At 38.2% G+C, this 26,435-nt stretch overlaps 1 protein-coding gene across 1 annotated transcript; it reads right to left on the minus strand.

Annotated features, from left to right (window-relative positions):
* Positions 1-2,854: 2,854 nt before the first annotated feature.
* LOC307118300 (urea transporter 2) lies at positions 2,855-20,969 on the minus strand (the record flags this gene model as incomplete). The annotated part of the gene is made up of 8 exons (XM_079803881.1): positions 2,855-3,031; positions 3,163-3,212; positions 3,292-3,423; positions 13,407-13,554; positions 16,863-17,055; positions 17,149-17,277; positions 18,512-18,701; positions 20,855-20,969. The coding sequence occupies 8 exons, from the start codon at positions 20,967-20,969 to the stop codon at positions 2,855-2,857; spliced, it is 1,134 nt and encodes a 377-aa protein (XP_079660007.1).
* Positions 20,970-26,435: the final 5,466 nt, after the last annotated feature.

Genomic DNA, 26,435 nt, shown 5'->3' on the forward strand with positions numbered 1-26,435 from the left:
TGAAGTATTATTTTTTAGGGAAACTTTTACTTTTACTTCACTACATTTGAAAGACATATATCGTACTTTTTACTCCACTACATTTCTATCAAGGTCCTCGTTCTGTAGCAGCTTTGCAAGTCAGTGGATGATTTTTTTTCTTCTTTAAAAGTGTTTTTTTTTTTTTTTTTTTTTGCAGACAGCCTATAAGTAAACACTTTTGTAGAATCATAATTTCCCAACATTTTTTGAACACTGATCAGTTTATAGCAAAATGTAAGAAGACGGTTCCTCGGCACAGTGTGTGCACCCATGACCATATTAGAAAGTAAGTTTCAGTTTTCTGAAACGATTAAAGATTAGTTTTGTTGGCATACACTTGATGAATGTCTCATAAAATGTTCAAAAATTTAAATGTCTGGGAGAAAGAGAAGCATAGACATATGGATTAATCTGAAAAAGCCTGATGAAAGAGCTCAGTTCAGTCTGGTTTTTGTACCTCTCAGATGAGCACAAGAACTGAATAGAGCTTTCTTTTGTGTTTTTTCCGCACTTAAACAGACCAATACACACAAAATGTAAAAATTTTCATTTTGGAAAGTATTCACTTAAACAAAGTTGATTATGTCATAAGTGAACGTAAACAGTTGGGGGAATATCGGATGAGTATCAGTGTATAGGATAGCAGCTTTGTAAAAAGCTTTGTAACTTTTATACAAATATTTAAATTCGTTTAAACTGACTGGCTTAAACCAGCATGATGGCTATAGCGTACATTCATACAACAATGCAACAATAATAAAATAATGCATTGACATAAAAAAGGAAATTTACTTTTGATACTTAACTTAAGTACTTTTATAAACAAGTACTTCTGTACTTTTACTTAAGTAAAAATAGTTTTTTACAACTTTCACTTGTAACAGAATAATATTTGACCAGTGGTACTTTTACTTTCACTCGAGTAATGGAGTTGTGTACTTTGTCCACCTCTGCTCTAAAACTTCCTGGTATACGGCTGCGTTGACCTTGGACCTCAGAAAACACAGTGGACCAACACCAGCAGATGACATGGCACCCCAAACCATCACTGACTGTGGAAACTTTACACTGGACCTCAAGCAACGTGGATTGTGTGCCTCTCCTCTCTTCCTCCAGACTCTGGGACCCTGATTTCCAAAAGAAATGCAGAATTGACTTTAATCAGAGAACATAACTTTGGACTACTCAGCAGCAGTCCAGTCCTTTTTTGTCTTTAGCCCAGGCGAGATGCTTCTGACGCTGTCTGTTGTTCAAGAGTGGCTTGACACAAGGAATGCGACAGCTGAAACCCATGTCTTGCATACGTCTGTGCGTAGTGGTTCTTGAAGCACTGACTCCAGCTGCAGTCCACTCTTTGTGAATCTCCCCAACATTTTTGAATGGGTTTTGTTTCACAATCCTCTCCAGGTTGCGGTTATCCCTATTGCTTGTACACTTTTTTTCTACCACATCTTTTCCTTCCCTTCGCCTCTCTATTAATGTGCTTGGACACAGAGCTCTGTGAACAGCCAGCCTTTTTTGCGATGACCTTTTGTGTCTTGCCCTCCTTGTGCAAGGTGTCAATTGTCGTCTTTTGGACAACTGTCAAGTCAGCAGTCTTCCCCATGACTATGTAGCCTACAGAACTAGATTGAGAGACCATTTAAAGGCCTTTTCAGGTGTTTTGAGTTAATTAGCTGATTAGAGTGTGGCACCAGGTGTCTTCAATATTGAACCTTTTACAATATTCTAATTTTCTGAATTTGAATACTGAATTTGGGATTTTCCTTAGTTGTCAGTTATAATCATCAAAATTAAAAGAAATAAACATTTGAAATATATCAGTCTGTGTGTAATGAATTCATATAATATACAAGTTTCACTTTTTGAACGGAATTAGTGAAATAAATCAACTTTTTGATGATATTCTAATTATATGACCAGCACCTGTGCAGTTGCAATCAATACAAATATAATCTTTTCTAAAAATAGATTATAAAAAGAAAAATTGCATCTATAACAGTTTAGTGGCAAATTAAAGGGATAATGTCAATATATATATATAATGTAATGCTTTTGAGTTATAGGATTTTTTTTGGCAATACAGTTGTCATAATTATTCAACCCCTATTCAACGCTGCTGTTTTAAAGTCACTAATTTGTATGGTATGGTACAAAATTGTGTTAAAATATGTTATAAAGTTGAGTAGCAAATATGGCCAAGTCAAAAGAGCTCTCACAAAAGCTATAAAGAACAATTTGTTTTATTACATTAGAAAGTCTATGACTACAAGAAGATTTCCAAAATATTAAAAGTTCTTAGAGACACAGCTAGCAGGCTTATATATATATATATATATATATATATATATATATATATATATACATAGACGTATATTACATTATGTCATTATTTATTTAACAAAAATAAAGCCAAGATGGAGAAGACGTGTGAAAAGCTAAATACACCCCATGGTTCAATAGCTTGTAGAACCACTTTTAGCAGTAATTGTTTTCTACACACACACACACACACACACACACACACACACACACACACACACACACACACACACACACACACACACACACACACACACACACACACACACACACACACACACACACACACACACACACACACACACACACACACACACACACACACACACACACACACACACACACACACACACACACACACACACACACACACACACACACACACACACACACAATATACAATATACAATATACAATTTACATTTTAATATATTTTAAAGTGTAATTTATTCCTGTGATGCAAAGCTGAAATTACTCATTACGTCTTCAGTGGCACATGATCCTTCAGATCCTATACATCAGTTGCATTCGTATTAGCTGCAGACCATTGCTTGTGTGAGCGCAAGTTCTGTTCTGGTGAGGTTACTTTTCCAGTAGGGATTCTGTATTCTTTGAGGTTTTCCCCTGTCAGCAACAGTACAAGAGTGCCTGTCAAAGTTGCAGCCCAACTGCTCGCTGGGAGACCCACCTGCACAGGTGAAAGTGATACAAACAAACACTGGCTGAATATGAAACCCAGAGGAGTGTGCATATGTGTGTGTGTGTGTGTGTGTGTGTGTGTGTGTGTGTGTGTGTGTGTGTGTGTGTGTGTCTACTCACAATTCCTAGCAGGTTGCTCAAGGCAATGTCTGTGTAAGCTGAAAGAAAGGCTGCAGAGGGAATATAGCTATAATTTAGTTGTAGAAAAATAAAACAACACTACAAAGGATGTATCTGTGTATTACTCACCACTTGCAATAGATAAGAGATGTGTTCTCCAACTAAATATGAAAAATGCCCCCACGACCATGCAGCCCAGAGCACCATTAAACCCTGAGAGGCCTGAGTACAGAAAGCTGTACTGCACTGACATAGACATGCCTGCAGGGGGCAACAGAGAGAACTTCAGTACAGTTATTGACCATGACTTTAGAAGCCCCTATCTCAAATAGCACACTTCATATGCACTAGCCCTACTTGCCCTGTCCAAATACCCACACTTGAGGTCTTGGCCACTTTATCAGTTTAATGATCTACAGCAAAATAAAGCGAGCTTTGGCGGGAACTAAATAAATATTTACTTAAGTAGTAATTTCTAGCTAGATATGACATCTGAAGTGGAAAACACTGGATTAAAAAAGTACAGCAACTTTCAGACGGCATCTTTCTTTTTCTAGCTCAACTGTCACTGAATTTTTTGTTTTACGTGCCATTTCCGGGTATCTGAAATAGATAATAGACTGGCATGGAAATCATTTAGACGAAAAGGCCAAAACCCGGAAACAAGCTATTTTTATGTAAAGTTTGTTTGACAAATATGTTTATATGTACAGTGCATAAAGTAGGTATTATGCATTCTATATGGTGTATTTTGTCCTCTTGATAGGTTTGGTTTGATCTTTAGCTATTTTGTAAAATCTGGTGTAGGCTAACACTAAGGCATATAAGTGGAATTGGGTTCATTGTTGTAGTTCTGTTTGTGATCTGAAGGTGGCAGTCTTTATTCATTACAGAATATCGTTTTTAGTCTATAGTTGCTGCCCCCACATTCCTGTGCAAGCTTTCAGACTTCACTAACCATCCACCATTCCCTAGAGCTTTCTTTTATTGTTTTCTTTGTTTCTCATCTCTAATGCTCTCTCTTTTCCTGTATTTTTTCACAGCATGAATCTAGTCGATACATTCAAAAACGTGTCTCTTTAGGTCTTATTTACAGTATTTATATATTTACATGGCCACATGATCACATTTGATTTTTTTTGCTGTTGTCATATTTATATTACTCAGCAATGTTAGTTGGAAAAATAGATTTACTTAAGTCACAAGCATTTTAAGGTTATTATGATAGCCTGTCGTCTTTCTGTCTGGATCCACATACTGAACAAGAAAGCTCTGACCCTGATTCTCTGACAGAAGATTAAAATAATACAAGTTCTCTGTCATTCAACAGTTAACCTTCAGCGAAAGCTGTTTTCACCTTCTCCTCAGTTTACCTTTTGTTTTATTTGTACAGTTGCCTTCATAAAATGGAATGACTCTCAGGAGCTCTTGCTCTCTCAGAAACCAAGAAATGTCAAAATCGCCATTAGTTTGTATATCTGAACTGGCTCCTTTCATGTCTGTCTGTCTGTCTGTCTCTTAATCTATCTATCTATCTATCTGGCTGTCTGGCTGGCTATCTGTCTTTACCTCTTTTATGGTTTATCTGTTTATTCAATCTGTCTGTCTATCAACTATCTAGGATGTATGATTGCTATAATATTGTGGTTTTGAAGATATGTCCAACAGTTATCTAAATATACATTACATTTCAAAAGTGTGGGGACAGTACCCAGACAGCATGGTAACATTGATACAGTGTTGAGTTTGGAACCAAACCATCATTTTGGTTGAGATTGACATTTCAATGTTTAAAGTATGTTGGATCAGCATTGAAATTGGTTGAAATTTCAATATTATCTGAGGGTGCAAAAGTGATGTTGAAAAAATATCACTTTGTAATGTTGAATCAATATAATTACCATTGATTTGTGGTTAAAATATCAGTATTGCTTCAACATTAACTGAGGGTGCAAGAGTGATGCTAAAGCAACATCACTTTGCAACGTTAATTCAATGTAATTGGCGTTGACGCACCAACACTGACTCAACATTTTTCAATGATTATATGCTATCTGGGTAAGATGTTTGTTTGTTTAATTTTTTAAAGAAAGAATTAATACCTTTATCCAACAAGGATCAAACATCAAACATCGAGCAAACATAGATCAAACTTTCTATTCTTGAAAAAATCCTGAAAAAACAATATGTATCGCTGTTTCCATAATTATACAAAGCAGCACAACTGTTTTCAACATTGATAATAATAAGAAATAATTATTGAGCAGCAAATCAGTAAATTAAAATGATTTCTGAAGGATCATATGACAGAAATGTACACAGGAATAAATTACATTAGGGTTATTTTAAATTGTAATATTGTATTACTGTTTTTACTGTATTTTTGATCAAATAAATGCAAGCAACCTGGGCGAGCATACAAATCAAAAACGTTAACAAATCTTACAGACCCCAAACATTTGAATGGTAGTGTAGGCTAAAATGAATAGGAAAAAAACTGTTTGTTTTTTGTTTCACTGAGGTTCATGTCACGGTTCTCTGTGTTTTTTGGACTTTTATTTTGATATCCTTGCTATGCCTGTGTTCAGTTCCTGTGGTTAAGCTCCTGTTTACCTTAGTTTCTATAGCTACCCTTGTTAGTCAGCATGACAACTAATCACCTTAACCTGTTCCTTGGTAGCCTGTTGTTACCATAGACAGTAAAAGAAATGGACTTCAACGGGGAGAATTGAAGTCAGGTAAGCACTCACTTCCTGATGGCTGAGCGTACTGCGCAGCCTCAGACTGAGCTTGACGACGTAGATGTGACGTGATCAGCCTGTCCGACAGTGGCAAGTCTTCTAGTAGTTGTGCAACGTAAAATCTGAATCACCGAATCTTGCAGAGACAGAGAGGGTGAGCAGGAGCAACTTTTGATGAATGAAGCAGGATCTGCAACATCTCTATCTGCGTTTATGCCTCCACGTCCCCCCGATTTCCTCATAGACAGTAAAAGATTGCCTACGAGCTTCTCCTCTGGTCTATATGGTAATTTGCTCAACAGCGCGACACAGTCGCGTGGTTATGACGCAATCGTTAGCCTATATTTGACAAAAACAGCTTCAACGGGGCGATAGTGTAAGATACAAGGTAATGGAACCTTTTATATATTGTCGTGTTTTTTAGAAATAAACAATGGACGAATGGAGTCTTTAAACGCCTCAGATGTAAAGATATTCACTGTCAAAGTGAGGCCAAAATGAATGGGAGTCAATGGGATGCTAACAGCAGGTGATGGCTTGGTTAGCAATGGCTGCCACTATGGAACGTACGCTTTCCGGGGGCTGGATTACCCCCTTGGTTGTTACCCAGTGTATTTATATCCCTGTGTTTCAGTTCTTGTTTGTTGGTTATTGTCTTTACACCTATATGTAAAGCTGTTGCGTCTGCTGTGTTTCCTATGACTTCATGTTTGGATTATTGCCATCACTTCATGTTTGAAAGTTTGTGTCTATTAACCCTCTGGTGCTCTTCGGTCATTTCTGACCGGAAAATTTTCTGTTTTGAAATTTTAAGAATCACTGCTTCATCGGAATGATATGAAACTTGGTGACTTTTCTAGCATTAGGTATGTGAACGCACAAAAAAATTGGGGTCATGATTCAAGCATGCTAATTGGTCGTAAAAAAAAAAAGCTTCATCAGAATGATATGAAACTTGGTGACTTTTCTAGCATTAGGTGTGTAAACAACACACAAAACAATTGAGGGCATGATTCGAGCATGCTAAGTGGTCGTAAAAAAAATACTCTCACTTGTGCTCTTCGGTCAGAAATGACCACCATAGGAAATGAATGGGAAATCTGCAAAAACACAAATTCACAGAAAAAAAAAATCTATATTTCGAACAAAAATAGCTAAATAAATGTATTCCTAACTTTATAATAAATAGTCTTTGAGATTTTTTAAAAATATATTCAAATCCATAAAAAAAAAAAAAAAAAAAAAAAAAACATTAAATGTGTTTAAAAGAGAACTAGGGAATTCTCAAGCCTCTCCATAGAGGCCTCTAGTTATTACACCCATGTTTGCATGATTTCTTAAATAATTCCAAAAGAGGGTGCTAATCTGCCTTCAAAAAAATATATTTTGAAGGCCTAGTCTCTATTTTAACCTGAAATACTGCAATAATGAAAAAAAAAAAGATTTACACGATAATTTTTGTATAATTTTAAATGGCAAAAATAGACCATAATTATTGCATAAATATTAAGAAATACCATCAAATCATCTCGAAATACAAAATTAAAAAGAAAAAATATTATTGAAGAAAAATAAATTGCATTGGTTTTACTGGGGTGGAGGAAGTTTAATTTTTAGGTGTCTGGTCACTTATGACCGGGAAGACAACCAATGCAACCCCTAAACGAAGAGCACCAGAGGGTTAAATAAAGACTGCTTGCTAACAGATCCTCAACTCTCCTAGTCTCTGCATCACTGTGGCAGATAATGATGAACATTCATAAAGTTAAGTACTCCCTTTCATTGACTATTTGTTGAAAATGGGAAGAAAAGAAAAAAGCTTATTAAAAATAACCAACTAATGTGTGCAGGGGCACTGAAAGGAAAATTAGCTCTACTGCGAGTTCATCCTCCTGACTGCACTTTTGGGACTCTTTATGTCTCGCTGTTTTGTGAAGGACTCCTCAATATAGGATGCCAATAAAAGAGATCTGCGATGAAAACCTAGCATCAGCTGCAGCGGGAAGGACACACCCAGAATTCTCTCTCTTTCCCGTCTGAACAGCACAGCAATGTGACCCAGGAGGGTCATACTGTCTGTTCTCTCTCTCTCTCTCTCTCTCTCTCTCTCTCTCTCTCTCTCTCTCTCTCTCTCTCTCTCTCTCTCTCTCTCTCTCTCTCTCTCTCTCTCTCTCTCTCTCTCTCTCTCTCTCTCTCTCTCTCTCTCTCTCTCTCTCCTCTCTCTCTCTCTCTCTCTCTCATATTTGTTTCCTTTTTATGAACAAATGTTTTTATGCGTCATATGAATTGGTTGTATGTTCTCACACAAGGAGCCCGTTGAAAGATTTCCAGATTTCAAGCCATTGCGAATTGGTAAACATCCGTACATGACTTACTAATTGTAAAACAGACTGTGTTATGTGGAACATTTCTATTTTCTGTGGTGTTTCATGATCTTGAGTGCAGCAGGGAATCTGTGTCAGGGTAAGGGGGTCTTCATTTCCAAAGCAAATGCTATGAATCACAAAGCATGTTTTTTTCCTGGTGTTTTCATTACTCATTCGCTCTCTCTATGATGCAGTTATAATGCTTACAATACATTGATATATGCTATCTATGCAATTCTATAACCTAAATTCAACATCTGTGACCCAGAATGGATTAACTGTTGTCCTGTTTTCCATATCACCATGGTTACGAGCAGGATCATCAGTTGTGAACCCATGCTAACTTTTGTGGGTTTATACTATGAGTCATGTAGAGAGGACAGCATGAACAGCCTGCCTGCTAAACACCAGATCTCAGTGGACCACAATTCATACTGCGTAACAAGGTTAGGGGCCCCTATGCTTCGATTTAGACAAATAAATACATCAACTACCTTTAGTACTATTGCACATTCTTACGACACTTCCTGCAATCAAAATAAACCACTACTACAACAAAACAACAAAAAAATAGTTTGGTGTGAGGTCTTGACAATAACTTAATTTATTGTATAGATTAGACTTGATTGTGTAAGGAAGCAACATCACATGTGATAAATCACACCACATGATTTCTGTACTGTAAAGCCAAAGTAACTTCTAAGCGGCCATTTACACAACACTGTTTTCAACTAAAAACGTAAAACTTTTGATATAAAAGTCATTGGAATAAGTCAATCACAATTAGACCAAGAACATTAAGGGTATGAACTAAAACTTTTTATGCGTTTTGGCCATTCATTTACACAACAACTGTGTGTGTGCACTTGGATGGGTTAAATGCAGAGCACAAATTCCAAGTATGAGTCACCATACTTGGCCACACGTCACTTCACTTCATTTCACTTTTGGGGTCTGAAAACACAAACCTTTGCAAATGGGTTTCAAAGTGCTTTTTGAAAACGATACCATAGTCTCAGTGTAATCTACAAAAAAGCTAATTTGTGAAAACGGTGATGTCATGTGCATGCATATTACTTGTCAGTCTAAAGCAAGTGTGCCACACGAGTCCTGAAAACTGAAGCCAAAGCGTCTTGATCGACCCCAGGTGACTGGATGCATTATAGGTCATAAACCCCGCCCTCTCCATGAAATGTAATGGGACATAGACAAACTAAACAATCAAATTATACTTCAAATTAATTTTTTCCAAAGATGGTTTCTGTCATTTTAGGCTGTTTTTATTGCGCTGATGTTAGTTCAAGTGTTCGTTCTTTAAATAAGTTTGGTTTTAGTTATTTGATGTTATAAAAACGGGTGTGTGACGTTACGATTCACAGCTGAGATTGACAGCTTCTCTGAGCCACTGAGGCACTAACGGACATTTTTCTGGAACTTCGGGAGAAGATTGGAGCTTTAACTTTGATCTCTACATTTCCAACTGTCACAAAAATCGTTGATTAGGCGGGGCCTTTGTAGGTGGGACCCCGATATCGCAGCTCAACTTCGTGCTCACTACTGCGCAGACTCGAGACCCAAGATATCAGCGCCATATTTGGACACTGGTGGCTTCACTTACATCAACGGAAGAAAGTGAAGGTGCGTCGTCTTTTTTTTTACAGTCTATGGTCTATAGGCGTGTGACATCGCCATCTACTGGCTTGACAGCATAATACAGTGTATTTAGTCTTTTCAAAATGCAATTTTTTTAAAAAGATAACGTCATGCTCATGCGTATTATGTGCCAGTCTATAAAGCAATGTTTTTAGTCGTTTTCACAGATCCGTCTGAACGGGGATCATTTTGACTCTGTTGTCTGTACGCGAAAAACGCGAAGGAAAAACTTTTCCGTATTTAAGGCTACCCTTAAATTCGCTTTCAAATGTTTTGTGTCTGCATTTCAGGCCCCCAATACACCGTTGTTGTTTAAATCAAGGCCAAAACTCATAAAAAGTTTTCTGTTTTTAGTTGAAAATGATGTTGTGTTAACAGCCCCTTTGTCTGCTTAAACCCTGCTCCTCCTCAGTCGACTGTAAGCCTGTTCATTTTTGAGTGCAACGCCCACATCTCACAATCAATGATAGAACCAAGTCTCTGTTAAACTTTGATGTACATCACAATATGGAAGAACATATCTGTTGCTCCTTTTAATTGTATTATATATTTAAGATTTTTTTATGTTAATTGCTAGAAAATATTATAGAAATATATTTAAGCTTTATTTAGACCCAAATTCTAGCAACACGGTTACCAATTATAAACATCATTTAAATTAATAGGAAAAAACACCCCAGCTTATATAATATTTATTTTAAGCCCATGAGGTTGATTATCAACATCTTCAACATTATTTAGGATATAAGACCAGCAAACGCAGCACATTAGCTTGTGCTTGATTGTGAAAAACTCTGAAAGTGCAATCTTGTAAAGGGAGTCTTTCTCTGTAGCTTTTGTCTTGTAAAATACAGATGTAATTTCAAACTGTAGTAAGAGAGAAATTCTACACCAGGGAGAAAAGAGTGAACCATCAATCAATGAAAAAAAAAGAGGAGGATGGGATGGTAAGATGAGTGGAGGGATGAGAGTTGTATTGATTACAGGGTGAGGATGTTCAGAGAGAGAGTGTGTGAGGCACAGTCTTCAGATAACGGGTCTTTGGTAGTCTTACATTTAGGGTGGGATCATGGTTCCTGCACTGTATGACTGCTGTTCAAAAGTTTGGGGTATTTACGATTTTTTTATGTTTTTGAAAGAAGTCTCTATATGCTCAAAAAGGCTGCATTTATTTGATAAAAAAAATACAGCAAAACTGTAATATTGTGAAATATTATTACAATTTAAAATATGGAAGCTTGTTCCCACCACGGAATAAAACATTTTAAAAGATAATTTATAGATAAAGATAAATTCCGACTTTATAATTCGCAATTACGAGTTTATATCACGCTATTCTGAGAAGTTTTTTTTTATTTTTTTTTATTTTAATTTTTTTTATTTTTTTATTGAACAATTAAAATCAATTTACAAACTCAAATAAGGAACAATAATATGAAAATATACACAAATAACATGTACGGTAATTAAATCTACATGTGTATGTGCATATACGCCTATGCTTAAATAGGTTTATGTGTATAAAATAAACAACAGCCTATTTAGTACAATTAACAAAAGTCTTCAAACACTTAAAGGGATAGATTACACAAAAATGAAAATTACATGATCACTCTCAAGCCATCCTAGGTGTATATAACTATTCTATGTTATATAGAAAAATATCCTGGCACTTAAAAGATTTATAATGGCAGTGAATGGGAGCCCAAAGTTTGAAGCCCAAAAAAGTGCATCTATCCATTATAAAAGTAGTCCACACGGCTCTGGAAGCGAAGCAATGGGTTTGTGTCGGAAAAATATCCATATTTAACATGTTATAAAGTAAAAAATCTAGCTTCCGCCAGACCGTCGTCTGTATTCAACTCACAAAATTTAATATTATTATATAATTATACACTGAACAAAATTATAAACGCAACACTTTTGTTTTTGCCCCCATTTTTAATGAGCTGAATCTAAGACCTTTTCCTATGTACACAAAATGCCTATTCCAATGGGGGCAAAAGCAAAAGTGTTGTGTTCATAATTTTGTTCAGTGTATAATTAGATGCACTTTTTTGGTCTTCAAATTTTGGGCTCCCATTCACTTCCATTATAAAGCTTGGATTAGCCAGGACATTTAATATAACTCCGATTGTATTTGTCTGAAAGAAGAAAGTCATATACACCTAGGATGGCTTGAGGGTGAGTAAATCATGGGGTAATTTTCATTTTTGGGTGAACTATCCCTTTAAAGGGGGTTGCAAGGAGGGAAAGAATTAAAATCAATAAAATAAAAATAAAATAAAATTGAAGCATGAACAAAATCTTTCAGAAGACATTCAAACTGGCCTACTCCAGTTTTCAGTGTCGCATGATCCTTCAGAAATCATTCTAATATGCTGATTTATATGCATTATTTGACATGCAGCCTGAGACTTTAGAGGCCCCTGACAGACTGAGGCACTGGCCCCATCCATAATCCAGCATTGCTTTCTCTCCCTCTTTCCATCTGTCTTCAAACCCTGTAGCATTCTGAACCATTTCCGAATGAAATGTCAATGTTCTGCCGACACACAGACAGAGTAAGGGACAAGGAAAAATTTTCCTTTCTAAAATCAACCCCCCCACTACTATGGAGAATAACTGCCTCACACATGGATATACTACAGATTCCCCAATGAGACCAAGGACTCTCTGCTGATCTTTTATGGAATATTACATGAGAGCTTTGAAGTTTGTGAGTGTGAATCACATGGGATGAAATGAAACAGTGAGTGGGTGCTGTGCTGGGGACGAGGTATCTTACATCAGTCTCTTCTACCTACACACACACACACACACACACACACACACACACTCAGTCTACCCCACCTCAGTGTCTTTTTGTCTGCGATGACTCATATATCTCTGTACGGCGGTGTATATAAAATATAAAAGAGAAAGAGAGACTGTGTCTGTGTGTATGAAAAAGAGAATGAGTGACAGGGTAAAAACACCTTCATGGTCTTGAAGTGGCAAACGCAGCAGTAAAACTGGCTAATTATCAAGCAGCAGGCGCAAATGATCATCTTATGCATAGTGGGCGTTTGAGGAAATCTGTTTGCAGCCTGCTTCAGCTGAGTAAATCATAGCTACACTGCCAGAATATTCAGCACAAAACCCTAGACAAGATTTAACCACAAATGTTTGATTTGGTCCGTTAATGCATGTATCTCTATGCCAAATCCTTTCAAACACCATACAGACAGAGAATTTAGATTGCTCGGAGATGCCTCTTTCATAGCTCAAAAGTGTTCTCAATTATGTTTAAGTATCGTTTCATAGCATTTTCCATTTTAATGAAAAGATTTTAATATTTAGATCTTGCAGACTAGTAGAAGAAAATCTCGATTCGGTCTTCATTCAGTCGTATTGCTGTCTAGCAGAAACTTTTGAGATATTATTTGTGACCTTCAAAATAATAACCCTTCAAAAACTGTTTTCTGATTTCTTCCTGACTTACCTGCCACAGTGCTAATGACAGATCCCAGGAGGGCATGGACGGCCAGAATGGGTGAGAAGAGGAAAACAGCACCCAGGATAAGCAGAGATGGGCCTACAGTCTCACATGCAAAGATCTGCCCTACGCCCAGCACCACCCCCTGCAGGAGCTGATGGAAACAGCAAAACATACCTGCAGATGAGGCCTGTTCTACATTACGTTACTGATGTCTGCTCTTAGAGTACAAAAGGTATTGTATTAGACATTTTACATTTATACTTAAAGTGCCTATTATGTTATTTTAAAGGTTCCTTATTTTGTTTTGGAGGTCTCCTACAACAGGTTTACATGTATCGAAGGTCAAACAACACTTTCATTTTCTCATAACATACGTTGCTGCACATCACATTTTTCAATGATTCTCAAATGACTCGTCGCCGTCGGATGAATCAGTCTCTCTAACGCCCTGTCCCAAATGGCACCCTAAACCCTCACGGTCTTCCTCTGAGTCTACACTTTCGTGACGTAATGCCACTTTGACTGCCGGGAAGAAGTCTGCTGCATAACCCGCACCAGTGCGGGCTTGGCAGTAGTCCACATCGAGGGCACATATCGACCTCAAAGGGGGCGCTCGCGAGCACCCTTCTGAGACTTGAAATGACAAATGGGACACCCTACGGTCTTGTGGACTTAACGGACATGCGCACGCAGCGGCTATAGTAAGTCCACAAGACCGAAAGTGCACATAAAGTGTGCCATTTGGGACAGAGCCTAATCCCTCCTTTCCGTGAGCTACTCTGCTCTGATTGGCCAGATGGCCAGATCTGTAACGATTGGTCTACTGCTTACAGCATGTGTCGGAAGCTAAACGCCCAACATTACCTTCAGCTCCGGAGGCTTTCTCAGTCCTTAGCATAGACTGAAAAAAAAATATGGACGTAGTGTCCGTGACGTCACCCATAGTATTCTGATGAGCCGTTTTGAAGCGAAAAGTAGGGTCGAGCTGGCCATTGCCCTCTTGGCAGCGCGTCATCACACATCACTCCCGGATAATAGAAAATGGGCAAAGAGGCGGGACGTGGGTGGAGCTGAGGTGACGCGATGACTAACAGACAGCAGATAAATGGCTATCCACCTGTCACTCAAAGTGGCCGCGCCCTTAATTATGCAGAACTTTAAGGCTTTATATAATGTAAACGAATGAGTTGTAAAAAAATTCACCCCCCTCACAGTTGTCATGAAGGGCAAAATTAGCCGTATAGACCAAAACCACAATTTGTACCAGGTTGTAAACATGTTTTTTTCCGCTGTAAATTTGGGCATTTTAATATGGGGCTCAATGAGATTCTGCTCCCTTCTGGAGCCTGTCCCTAGTGGCCAGTCGATGAATTGCAGATTAAGTCACTTCTGTATTGGCTTCAAGAGAAACTGCGGGAGGTTGCCTCTAGGTCCTTAGCGATTCTACACACTGTAAAGACAGTACGATGACGTCGATTTTACCATATCAATCCTAGCGCAAGTCCGATGATGAAACTTTGGAAGAACTAGTTATTCAACCCAAACCTCCATCGCAAGGACGACTTGAGCAGGACGTTTCTCAGCGATAGTACCGGTACTCCGCTTGAGGTACATTATGAGATGTTGCAACTGTAATTCTTCACCATCAGCATTAACAGGAGTATATCCATCAACAAACACATGTGCATATTTCTAATTTATGATGTAACGTTAAAGTTTGCAAAACAAATCTTGCTCCATTCTTTATCTTTACTCAAAGTAGTAAGAACGACAGACAATCTGCATTAATAGGCACAGTTTTAGGTAATAGTGGCCCACAGCTGACCTGGTAGAAAATATAAACATCAATAATTTATCATACTTACAGGTTGTGATTCTGAGGAGCAAGTTGCTCCAAAACTGGGTACTTACTGACCCATCTTTCAAGAGCAAGCGTTTTGCGAATCCTGCGTTGAACTACGAAATTTGAGAAGCAGTCGTCAGTAAAATGACGTTTGAGGGCGGGTCAAGCTGTTTGCGGGTGGACAACGTACAACCAAGCGGCCATTGACCCCCACATGTTAAAATGCGCCAACTTTACAGCAGAAAAAAAATGTGTTTACAGCCTGGTACAAAAAGTGGCTTTGGTCTATACAGCTAATTTTGCCCTTCATGACAACTGTGAGGGGGGTGAATTTTTTATAACTCATCCATTTAAATTATATTAAGCCTTAAAGTTCTACATAATTAATAGCAGGCCACTTGAGTGACAGGTGGATTGCCACTATAGTCGAGCTATAGCGTGGTTTCAGCAACTAGTCACCTCAGCTCCACCCACGTCCCGCCTCTTTGTCCATTTTCAGATATCTGGGAGTGATGTGCGGTGATGCGCTGCCAAGATGGCGACGGCCGGCTCCATCCACTTTGGGCTTCAAAAATGCTCTTCAGAAACCTACGGGTGACGTCACAGACACTACGTCCATTGTTTTATACAGTCTATGTGTTCTTTCTTTTGGGAGACAATTTATTTATTGTGTACTTTCAACTTCACAACTTTGCAGAATGTTTACATTCACAACCAGCTATATTACACTGCATGAAAGGGAATATTCGAAATGATTTTACAATTGAACTTAAATATTGAAATCTTAAATCTTAAAATTGATCTTAAAGACCCTATAAAATGTTTTTCTTTCATGCTCTATTGTATTTTCTTATTTATAGATAGTTAATGCAGATACAAAATATAGATACAAAATTCTGTATATTTTTACTGATACTGTCTCTCCCACATTATAATCCTGTCATGATATTGTGCTGAGTCATTTGCTGACTCTGGTTAGATATAATAGGAGCTAATTGTAAAAGCCTATTTTAATGGGCTTTTAACTCTTATTTCGCATTGAATATTCATGCCGGTGAGAGATAAAAACAGATACAAAATGAATATAAAAGTTTTTTCCCATAATGTCTTTCAGCCCTATGCACCCATCATTACTGGATCAAGTTGTCTCCATGGAGATGTGATAAAAGCACCAGATGCAATTTAGTGCATTAATATGTCGGCTATAAACAGCCCATAATAGTCAGTGGCTATAGTGTGCCAGAGAGAGCGGATAAGCCCATCGCAACAGACCAGAGTAATGCAATAAATACGATTATCATCATGACATAAAAGATCTAAACACACACACACATCTCAGGAGAGATGCAAAATGGAAGGATGATGAAGATAGGTGGAGGAAGGAGAAGGATTGTGTGTGCAGATAAAGGAGATAAAAAAAAGGCAAACCAGGAAGATGACAAATACAAAAGACAGAGCTACAGGGAATGAAAGGCAGAATACAATAAAACCTAATCAGGGGATGTTAAAAGCATGAATGACAAATAATTTGCTTTTGCCTTTTCACATCACTCTCTCCTTTGTTCTCTGTCATCCTCATAATTTTGCTCTTCTAATTTTCTGTTTCATCCTCTCACCTGTGGAACATGGAGTTGGGTGTGGTTGGAGCTCTCTGGCGCCCCTGGTGGATGGGCAGGATAGTTTGGAAAATAGGGGTTAGAAGTGCCAGTACAGGCCAAATACAACACAATGACTGTGTTAAAGGGGAAGACGCTAACTGGTAAATCCCAGCGTCCCAGAACCTGAGCTAAACTGCTGGAAAGAAAAGTTCTAAGGCAGAAGAAAAAAATGGTTGTTTGGGTTTGGCCCAGTCAGCAATTATTAACAATCTACTGTATTTGGTATTAATTAATTTGCTCTTACGTTGTAGCTCCACCTAGACACACAGGCAGCAGAAGCCACCAGTACCAATCTCCAGCAGAGCTGAACACACCCATCAGCAGAGCCACCAGCATTCCATTAAAACCATGAAGGCCACTGGAAACCTCCTCCCTACACACACACACACACACACACACACACACACACACACACACACACACACACACACACACACACACACACACACACACACACACACACACACACACACACACACACACACACACACACACACACACACACACACACACACACACACACACACACAGGGTAGGATCACATGTGAGATTAAGATAAAATGTGCTTTTTAACACACTAGGAGCATTTGTTGATGCAGCATGAAGGTCCCTTCTGGGCCCCACTTTATATTAGGTGGCCTTAAGTACTATGTACCTAAAAAGTACCTAAAAAAACTGTGTTCAAATTGTATTGCAAAACACCTTTGCTGATATTAGGGACAGGTGTGGTGGTATGGGTGAGTTTAAGGGTTGGTTTAGGTGTAAGGGAAGTGTCAACTGTGTAATTACAAATGTAACTACAGAAATTAATTACAGACGTAATTACATGCAGGTATTTTGTTAAATGTAAGTACAATGTAAAAACATGTACGTACACAATAAGTGCATTGTATCAAATGATTAATTAAAATGTTAGTACAGTAGTTAAGGCCACCTAATATAAAGTGGTTCCGTTTTCTGTGTGCATGACAAAGTGAAGTCCGATTCCCGCATGACTCCTATAAGCCGGTTCTTTTTAGTGAATCAATAACATACAGCGAGGCAGTGTACTCTGATTGTAAAGACTCATATGAGCCGGTTCTGTTTAGTGAATCAACAACATCAAAAATCATTACGTTTTTATTATTATTATTTGTTATACCTGTTTGTTAAAGTCCACCTGTAGTCAATGATTTTATCCTTTACGGACAAAATACTCAGTAAGCAATGGTGTTGACTTATGAATTTGCACATATTTAATTAAGCATATTAAAAACACCACATAGACATATAAACGACATAATAAAAACGACATATAAAAACTTGATTTCACCACAGGGGGTTTTGAAAAATCAGTTCACCACAGAACGTTGTCAAAACATTACTCATCTGCAGCTGTAAAAGTAGTTTGTTCCTCTGAGGTTTGTTTTTGTATGTGTGCATCTGTTTATTCTTGTTTTGTGCATTCTGTTGTGCATAATATACATACACATTTTTATTAGTTTGTTTTTGTTATAAGCATGACCTTTGTGTTTTGTTCATGCTTGGCTGCCCGAGTATGCATTTATTTGTGCATGTTCTGGTTTATGCTTATGCTTTTGTGGATGTGTGGGTGTGTAATTCCTCACCAGTCCTGTCCCAGGATTATAGCTGTGAGGGTGGAGGCCAAAAGGCCCAGCATCCCCAGCAGAGCCTGCCAGGGGCTCTCCAGCAGCAAAGCAGCCAGAATCAGAGCTCCACTCAAGGGGTTGTTAAGCAGAATCACCTGTGAGATCCCACGTAAACACCACTCAGAGAGCTGCAGCGGGAAGGATTTATCTGGGAATGTAAGAAAAGACGGAAAGAGATGGAGAGAGATACATAGAGAGTTAAAGGGAGAGTTCACCAAAAAAAATAAAAAATTTGCCATGAAAATTCTTCATACTTTCATTGTTTAGGTATTTATCCTACAGAAGAACAAAAACCGTACGGGTTTCAAAAAATATGAGAGTGTGTAATGAATGAATTTTCTTTTTTGAGTGAGCTATTGCTTTAATATAGCTATGCATGAAAAACCATCTGATTCATGACATCAATACCTTTCTTGAGGGAGAATTTTTTTTTTTAAATGTTTTTTATTTTTACATTATATATATATATATATATATATATTATAGAAACTTTAACATGCACATTTTATCAACAAAAACTACAACCCCAAATCAGAAAAAGTTGGGACAGTATGGAAAACGCAAAAGAAAAAAAAAAAAGAAGTGATTTCTAAATTTACTTTGACTTGTATTTCATTGCAGACAATATGAACACAAAATATTTCATGTTTTGTCTGGTCAACTTCATGTCATTTGTAAATATGCATCCTTTCCTGTCAGTCAGACCTGCAACACATTTCAAAAAAAGTTGGGACAGTAAAGCATTTACCACTTTGTAATGTTGCCATTCCTTTTCACAACACTTAAAAGACGTTTAGGGACTGAAGACACCAAGTGATGAAGTGTTTCAGGTGTAATTTTGTCCCATTCTTCCTGCAAACAAGTCTTAAGGTGGGCAACAGTACGGGGTCTTCGTTGTCGCATTTTGCGCTTCAAAATGCGCCACATTCTCTATTGGAGACAGGTCGGGACTGCAGGCAGGCCAGTCAAGTACCCGTACCCTCTTCCTCCGCAGCCAGGACTTTGTAATGTGTGCAGAATGTGGTTTTGCATTGTCTTGTTGAAATATGCATGGACGTCCCTGGAAAAGATGTCTTCTTGAAGGCAGCATATTATGCTCCAAAATCTCTATGTACTTTTCAGCATTAATGGTGCCTTCACAGAAGGGCAAGTTACCTTTGCCAAGGGCACTGACACAACCCCATACCATGACAGACCCTGGCTTTTGGACTTGTTGCTGGTAACAGTCTGGATGATCCTTTTCTTCTTTGGTCCGGAGCACACGGCGTCCATTCCTCCCAAAAAATACCTCAAATACTGATTCATCTGACCACAGTACACGTTTCCACTGTGTGATGGTCCATCCCAGATTCCTCCGAGCCCAGAGAAGTCGACGGCGCTTCTGGACACTGTTAACATAGGGCTTCCTTTTGGCACAGTACAGTTTTAACTGGCATTTGTGGATGTAACTACGTATTGTGGTACTTGACAAAGGTTTGCCAAAGTAGTCCTGAGCCCATGTGGTGATATCGCTTATAGATGAATGACGATTCTTGATGCAGTGCCGCCTGAGGGATCGGAGATCACGGTTGTTCAGCTTAGGCTTGCGCCCTTGTCCTTTACGCACTGAAATTCCTCCAGATTCCAGATTCCTCCAGAATGTGAAATATCCAAATCTCTTCCTATCTTTCTTTGAGGAACATTGTTTTTAAACATTTCAATAATTTTCTCACGTATTTGTTGGCAAACTGGCGATCCTCTGCCCATCTTTGCTCCTAAAGGGTTTGACCTTTCTTGGATGCTGCTTTTGTACCAAATCATAATTACAATCACCTGTTGACATCACCTGTTTCAAATCACATCATTATTTAACCATTTTACCTCATTACTAGCCCTAAATTGCTCCTGTCCCAACTTTTTTTTAAATATGTTACAGGTCTGAATGACAGGAAAGGATGCACATTTACAAATGACATGAAGTTGACCAGACAAAACATGAAATATTTTGTGTTCATATTGTCTGCAATGAAATACAAGTCAAAGTAAATTTAGAAATCACTTCTTTTTTTTTGTTTTTTTTGTTTTCCATACTGTCCCAACTTTTCTGATTTGGGGTTGTACATGTGTGCAACTGTGCATCCATGAAAATGTAATAGTTCAGCACAATTGTCTTAGTAATTTTATCATGCATTTTATTTTCAGAGAAAGCAATATTTTGTATAGCCTGTGTTTCTAATATAAACTCCAATTTTTTCGTTAAAAATTACTGGTGCATATTAGTATGAGCTGAATGTTGAGTACTGTAGGATGGCGGTCTCTTACCCTGCATGTGAGTGTGTAATTGTTTCATTTCTCCAGTGCAGTACAGCAGGGCACTGATGACACGCTGTTTTAGGCCTCCGGGCTCCTGTGGTGTGTTTTTTTCCAAAATCCACATGTTGCCAGTCGAAACCATGCAGCCACTAGGGAATTTTAGACTGAACTCTCTGACTAATCGCACTTACTTCCACTGTCCTCGCCCCTTTTTCCCACCCTCTCCCCAGTCTTTTTAGTCCAGACATCATGATTTATATGCTCTCTTACTTCCCCTGTTCTCTCTCGACATGTGAAGGTTAATATTATATCTTTTTTAACTCATGTACTGTAACATATTTGCCCTGGCTGGGCAGAGCCGAGCAAAGTTCATCGGTAGCATCTTTTGACTTCCTCAATTATTCACATTTCTGTTACCCTTGGGTTTTGCTTTTATCTATCAGCATTTGTTCCTAGATTTGTTGTGTAAAGCAGTGAATTTGCGAGCAATTGCCTTGTGAAAGAACATATTTGTGTACTACATTAATTATTTTTTTGTCATCTGTCACTTCAAATCAAATAATTTTTTTATTAAATACATTTATTATTTTTTTATCTAAATTTAGACTTTTTTTCAAAATCTAGATAACGAAAAACTAATGATGCAATACACAACGTAGCCCCTCTTTAAAAATTAATAGACATTAAAAAGTAAAAGAACAGAATTAGAACCGCACCTGTGTATAGTTGCATTATGTAATCAGCAGAAAGGGACCCACAGTTCAGTGTTTGGGCATGTCTGTTACATAATAAAAGAGTGTTTCCTGAACAAAAAGAGATTTACTTTCAACGTAAAAGGGGTGAGTGAGAAAGCAATTTGTAGTCTGACTGAGTCTGTCCACAAATTATGCAAACCTGTTTCTGTTTGGAGCTTCTGTCTGGTGGGGTTTGACAGACGGACGGACGGACGGACGGACGGACGGACGGACAGATGGACAGATAGATAGACAGATAGACAGATAGATAGATAGATAGATAGATAGATAGATAGATAGATAGATAGATAGATAGATAGATAGATAGATAGATAGATAGATAGATAGATAGATAGATAGATAGATAGATAGATAGATAGATAGATAGATAGATAGATAGATAGATAGATAGATAGATAGATAGATAGATAGATAGATAGATAGATAGATAGATAGATAGATAGATAGATAGATAGATAGATAGATAGATAGATAGATAGATAGATAGATAGATAGATAGATAGATAGATAGATAGATAGATAGATAGATAGATAGATAGATAGATAGATAGATAGATAGATGGTTCTCCAGAGGTTGAATTACCGAGTGCCAGCAGAAGCCAGACAGAAATACAAAGACACCCACACAAGCAAAGAGAGGGAAAGCAACGGTAATTGTCCAGCCCTTCCCTTCTGATGGTGTTTACGGATAATAGCATAAAAATGCTCTCTGTGGCCTTGACAATCACAATCTGTTTGTATAGCCAAAGAAAACCAACTACTCACAGTCAGGCCTGCATGAAAATAAAGTAGGTGGATAAATGACTCTAGGCATGTTTTCCCCAAACAGCTTTCATTCCTGCATATGTAATATCAGAGAAGCAGATATATGCTGGTGCATGGTATTTTCCAGTCTCAGTCACTCTCGTTCCCTTTCTTACACTTTGTTTTAATCTCTTTTTTTCAGTCATCAATTTTTCAGTAAGTGCATCTGTATGTGTGGGTTGAGGCAACCCAGAGGCAAACATGCCCTACCATTGATTGATAGTCACCCTGACTCAAAGTCTCAGAGGTCTGACTGATGGAGAGATGGATGGAGTAAGATGGGGAGAAGAGAAATCAGAGAATGCAGTTTCGAGAAGAAAATGCTAGAGAAAACAAGGCGATACATTTGAAAGTGATTTTTTGTATATTTCAGTATACATTTTGCACATGCTAATGATGGCTTACAGGTTCTGTGTATATGCTTGGGTGTGTGGGGCCTTTTGAATGACACAGAGGACATTGCGATCTTGTGATTTAAGTGACATTCTCCTTGCATGGACAAAACTGGTCAATGCTTGCTCATTTACAATGTCTTACGCACACACACAGGCTCTAATTAAGGATGCACAGACTGTCTGGCCAGTTGTAGATCGTTAGCCCTGCATGTGCTTGAGTCAGGACACAATTATCTGGCTGTGTAGTGCAGTGGCCTCGTGATCTGTGCTCCAATTCACCCCACCCACAGAGCTCTGATGTGGGTACAGCTGCCATGGGAGGCCTCTATTGAAGCTGGATGGGTTATTTTCTTAAAGGGATAGTTCACCCAAAAAAATGAAAATTCTACATTTTACTTACCCTCTTTTCAGTCCAACCCTGTATGACTGTCTTTCTTCTGTGTAACACAAAAAAAGATTTAGAAAATGTCTGTTTTTTTGATTCCATACAATGAAAGTCTCAGTGGGATCTAATGTTGCTTTGAACATTGCACAACATGCACAGTGCAGAAAAGGGGCGTGGCTACATAAAGTCTATAAATTCTTGTCCATTTAGAGTTCTTTGCGTTAGTGTAGTGGAGGCTTTGGATTTAATAAGAGAAGCACACGGATACATTAAACATCCCTCTATGTGAGACATATTCTTCCTCCCTCTATGTGTGAGTGTGTATGTTTGTTTTGAGGATTGTAGGTGGTGTTGGAGGTTTGGGTGGTTAGCAGCCTAATATCGTAGGACTGGTGACATTCAGCTTAAACATGTGCACACACTCACACTCACACTCATGTTGTGTTTTCATGTTTTATGGGAACTTCCCATAGACATAATGATTTTGATACAAACTGTATATTCTATCCCCTAAACCTACCCATCACACAAAACTTTCTGCATTTTTACATTTTAACATTTTCAAAAACCATCTGATTTATAAACTGTTATAACTGTCGTCATGGGGACCAAATATGGGGATATTGCCATCTTTGTGGGGACATTTTGTCCTCATAACGTAGAGTTTTTGGGCCACACACACACACACACACACACACACACACACACACACACACACACACACACACACACACACACACACACACACACACACACACACACACACACACACACACACACACACACACACACACACACACACACACACACACACACACACACACACACACACACACACACACACACACACACACACACACACACACACACACACACACACACACACACACACACACACACACACACACACACACACACACACACACACACACACACACACACACACACACACACACACACACACACACACACACACACACACACACACACACACACACACACACACACACACACACACACACACACACACACACACACACACACACACACACACACTATATTCCTCAATGTCACTGATTGAATAAGCAACACGTACCTTAAAGGTTACACTGACAAACTCAGACAAATGACATTGAGAGCTGTAAGAGTCTAGTTCCATTTTATGGATATGGCAAAGCAAATGTCCTTCTGCATTGTATGCTTCTTTGAGACTCGTTTACAGTTTTTTTTATTCGCTTTGGTACTATTTTCACAAGTAAGATGTACATTTTCAAAACTCTTAGAACAAAAATCAAAGCTGATCACACTTGTAACACAGCTAGTCATTCTTTCAAAACCTGATCTCATGCTTTCAGTCAGTTGCACATATTTTCAGTCCACATAATCATTGTTTCAAACTCAAGATTATTGTAATATGTAATAAGAACATTTGGTTTAATCACCGAAACACAATAGTGTGATCTTCTTTCAGTTTAGTACTTTTAACAATCAGTTCATTCAACAGCAAATAATGCAAGATACATGTTTCGAATCTCCCTCGTTGCTGAATGATCTACAGTAACACAGGCTACATTTGCCTCATTAGAAAATACACTTACATTACCTAACTTATGTCATTTAATCCATAATGTTTGAAATAGTATTCAGTGTGTTATCAAAAGGTGTGATAAAGTTATGACACAGCCATGAGGTTCTGCTATAACAGAGTTTGCTGCCAATAAAAGTTCTCACTGTACCATATGACTGAATCTACTGTAATTGAGCTTTAGATGAAAACAGTGTATGATTATGATTCTGGCAACATTACAAATCAGAAGTCATATTAGATCGGAATATTTGAAAAATCTGAGTCATCACGCCGGAGACGGGTTTATTGAGGATGTCAATTTCCGATGTGACAGTCTCTACCATGGTAATCTGTTTACAGTATCACATGGCATACATACTGTAATGTAAAATGCTATATTTGAGACCATCTGTCACCCTTCTTCTGATTTCTGATCAGTCTGATGTTACACCATCATTGACTGTTTCAACTCCCTTATACTCTATTCTGCTCTATTCACAAATTTTCACTATTCACTTTCTTGAAAATGTACACCTTGGCTTGTGAAAATAGTACCAAAGCAAATAAAAAAAACTGTAATGTTCTTTTCATTCCTTTCCAAGAATTGATGTGCTTGTTACATGTACCTGTACTTATAACTCCATATTGTAAGCTAATATATTTCTATATGATGTGCTTGCAGTTTGTATTTGCAGGTTAAAAGATTCCTTCACCCAACAACACGAGGATGAATAAATTATGACAGTTTTTTGTTTAATTTTCATTGCACCAGATCTAAAGTTTTAAGATGGGAGACAGAGATGACTTTGTGAGTTATTGGACTTTGCCATTTAGCTCCACTACCAGTCTTTGTGTCCTTGTAAAGGTCGGTCCTGCAAGAAACAGCAAGCACAAATTAGGTTCTACAAAGTACAAGGAGGAGATAAAGAAGGGAAGCTGGGCTGGCCGATTAGATCTGAGGCTGATCGATAGAGGATATATGATCCGGTTCAGTTTTCAGCAGCAGAGAGAGACTAATGTTTGCAGAGGGAAAGAGAGAGCCAGCAGTAATGAGTATGTGTGTGTGTGTGTTCATGTTTTTCTATCCCGGTGGTGACTCGTGTCACCATGGGGACCTAAGTTAAGGTCCCAATTAGGAAACAAGCTTATAAATCATACATAATTCGTTTTTTTTTTTTAAATGTAGAAATGCAAAACGTTTTGTGTGATGGTAGGGTTAGGGGTAGGGTTATTGTAAGGGGATAGAATATACAGTTTGTACAGTATAAAAACCATTACATATATGAAGAGTCCCCACAAAGATACCAAACCAGACATGTGTGTGTGTGTGTGTGTGTGTGTGTGTGTGTGTGTGTGTGTGTGTGTGTGTGTGTGTGTGTGTGTGTGTGTGTGTGTGTGTGTGTGTGTGTGAGAGAGAGTGTAGTTTAAAGAATGTATGCCACAGCAGCTGAGCTGACTAATGGCTGTTCATAGTGAGTCTTCAAATGGCCACAGGGAATAGATGAGGTTAGCAGGAGAGAGCAGAAATGAGATATGGATAGAATGAGAGAGAGAGATAGTGTGAGAGGAGATCAATTTGTTCAAGAGTCTTTTAGCACAAGAGGAAACTGAGAAAACAGTTTAAACCCTGCTGAACTTTTCTGCCTTCCCCAATCTCTCTTTATCTTCCTCCTATCTATTTTTT

The sequence above is a fragment of the Gobio gobio genome, assembly GCF_949357685.1.
Source record: "Gobio gobio genome assembly, chromosome: 2".
NCBI classification, from domain to species: domain Eukaryota; kingdom Metazoa; phylum Chordata; class Actinopteri; order Cypriniformes; family Gobionidae; genus Gobio; species Gobio gobio.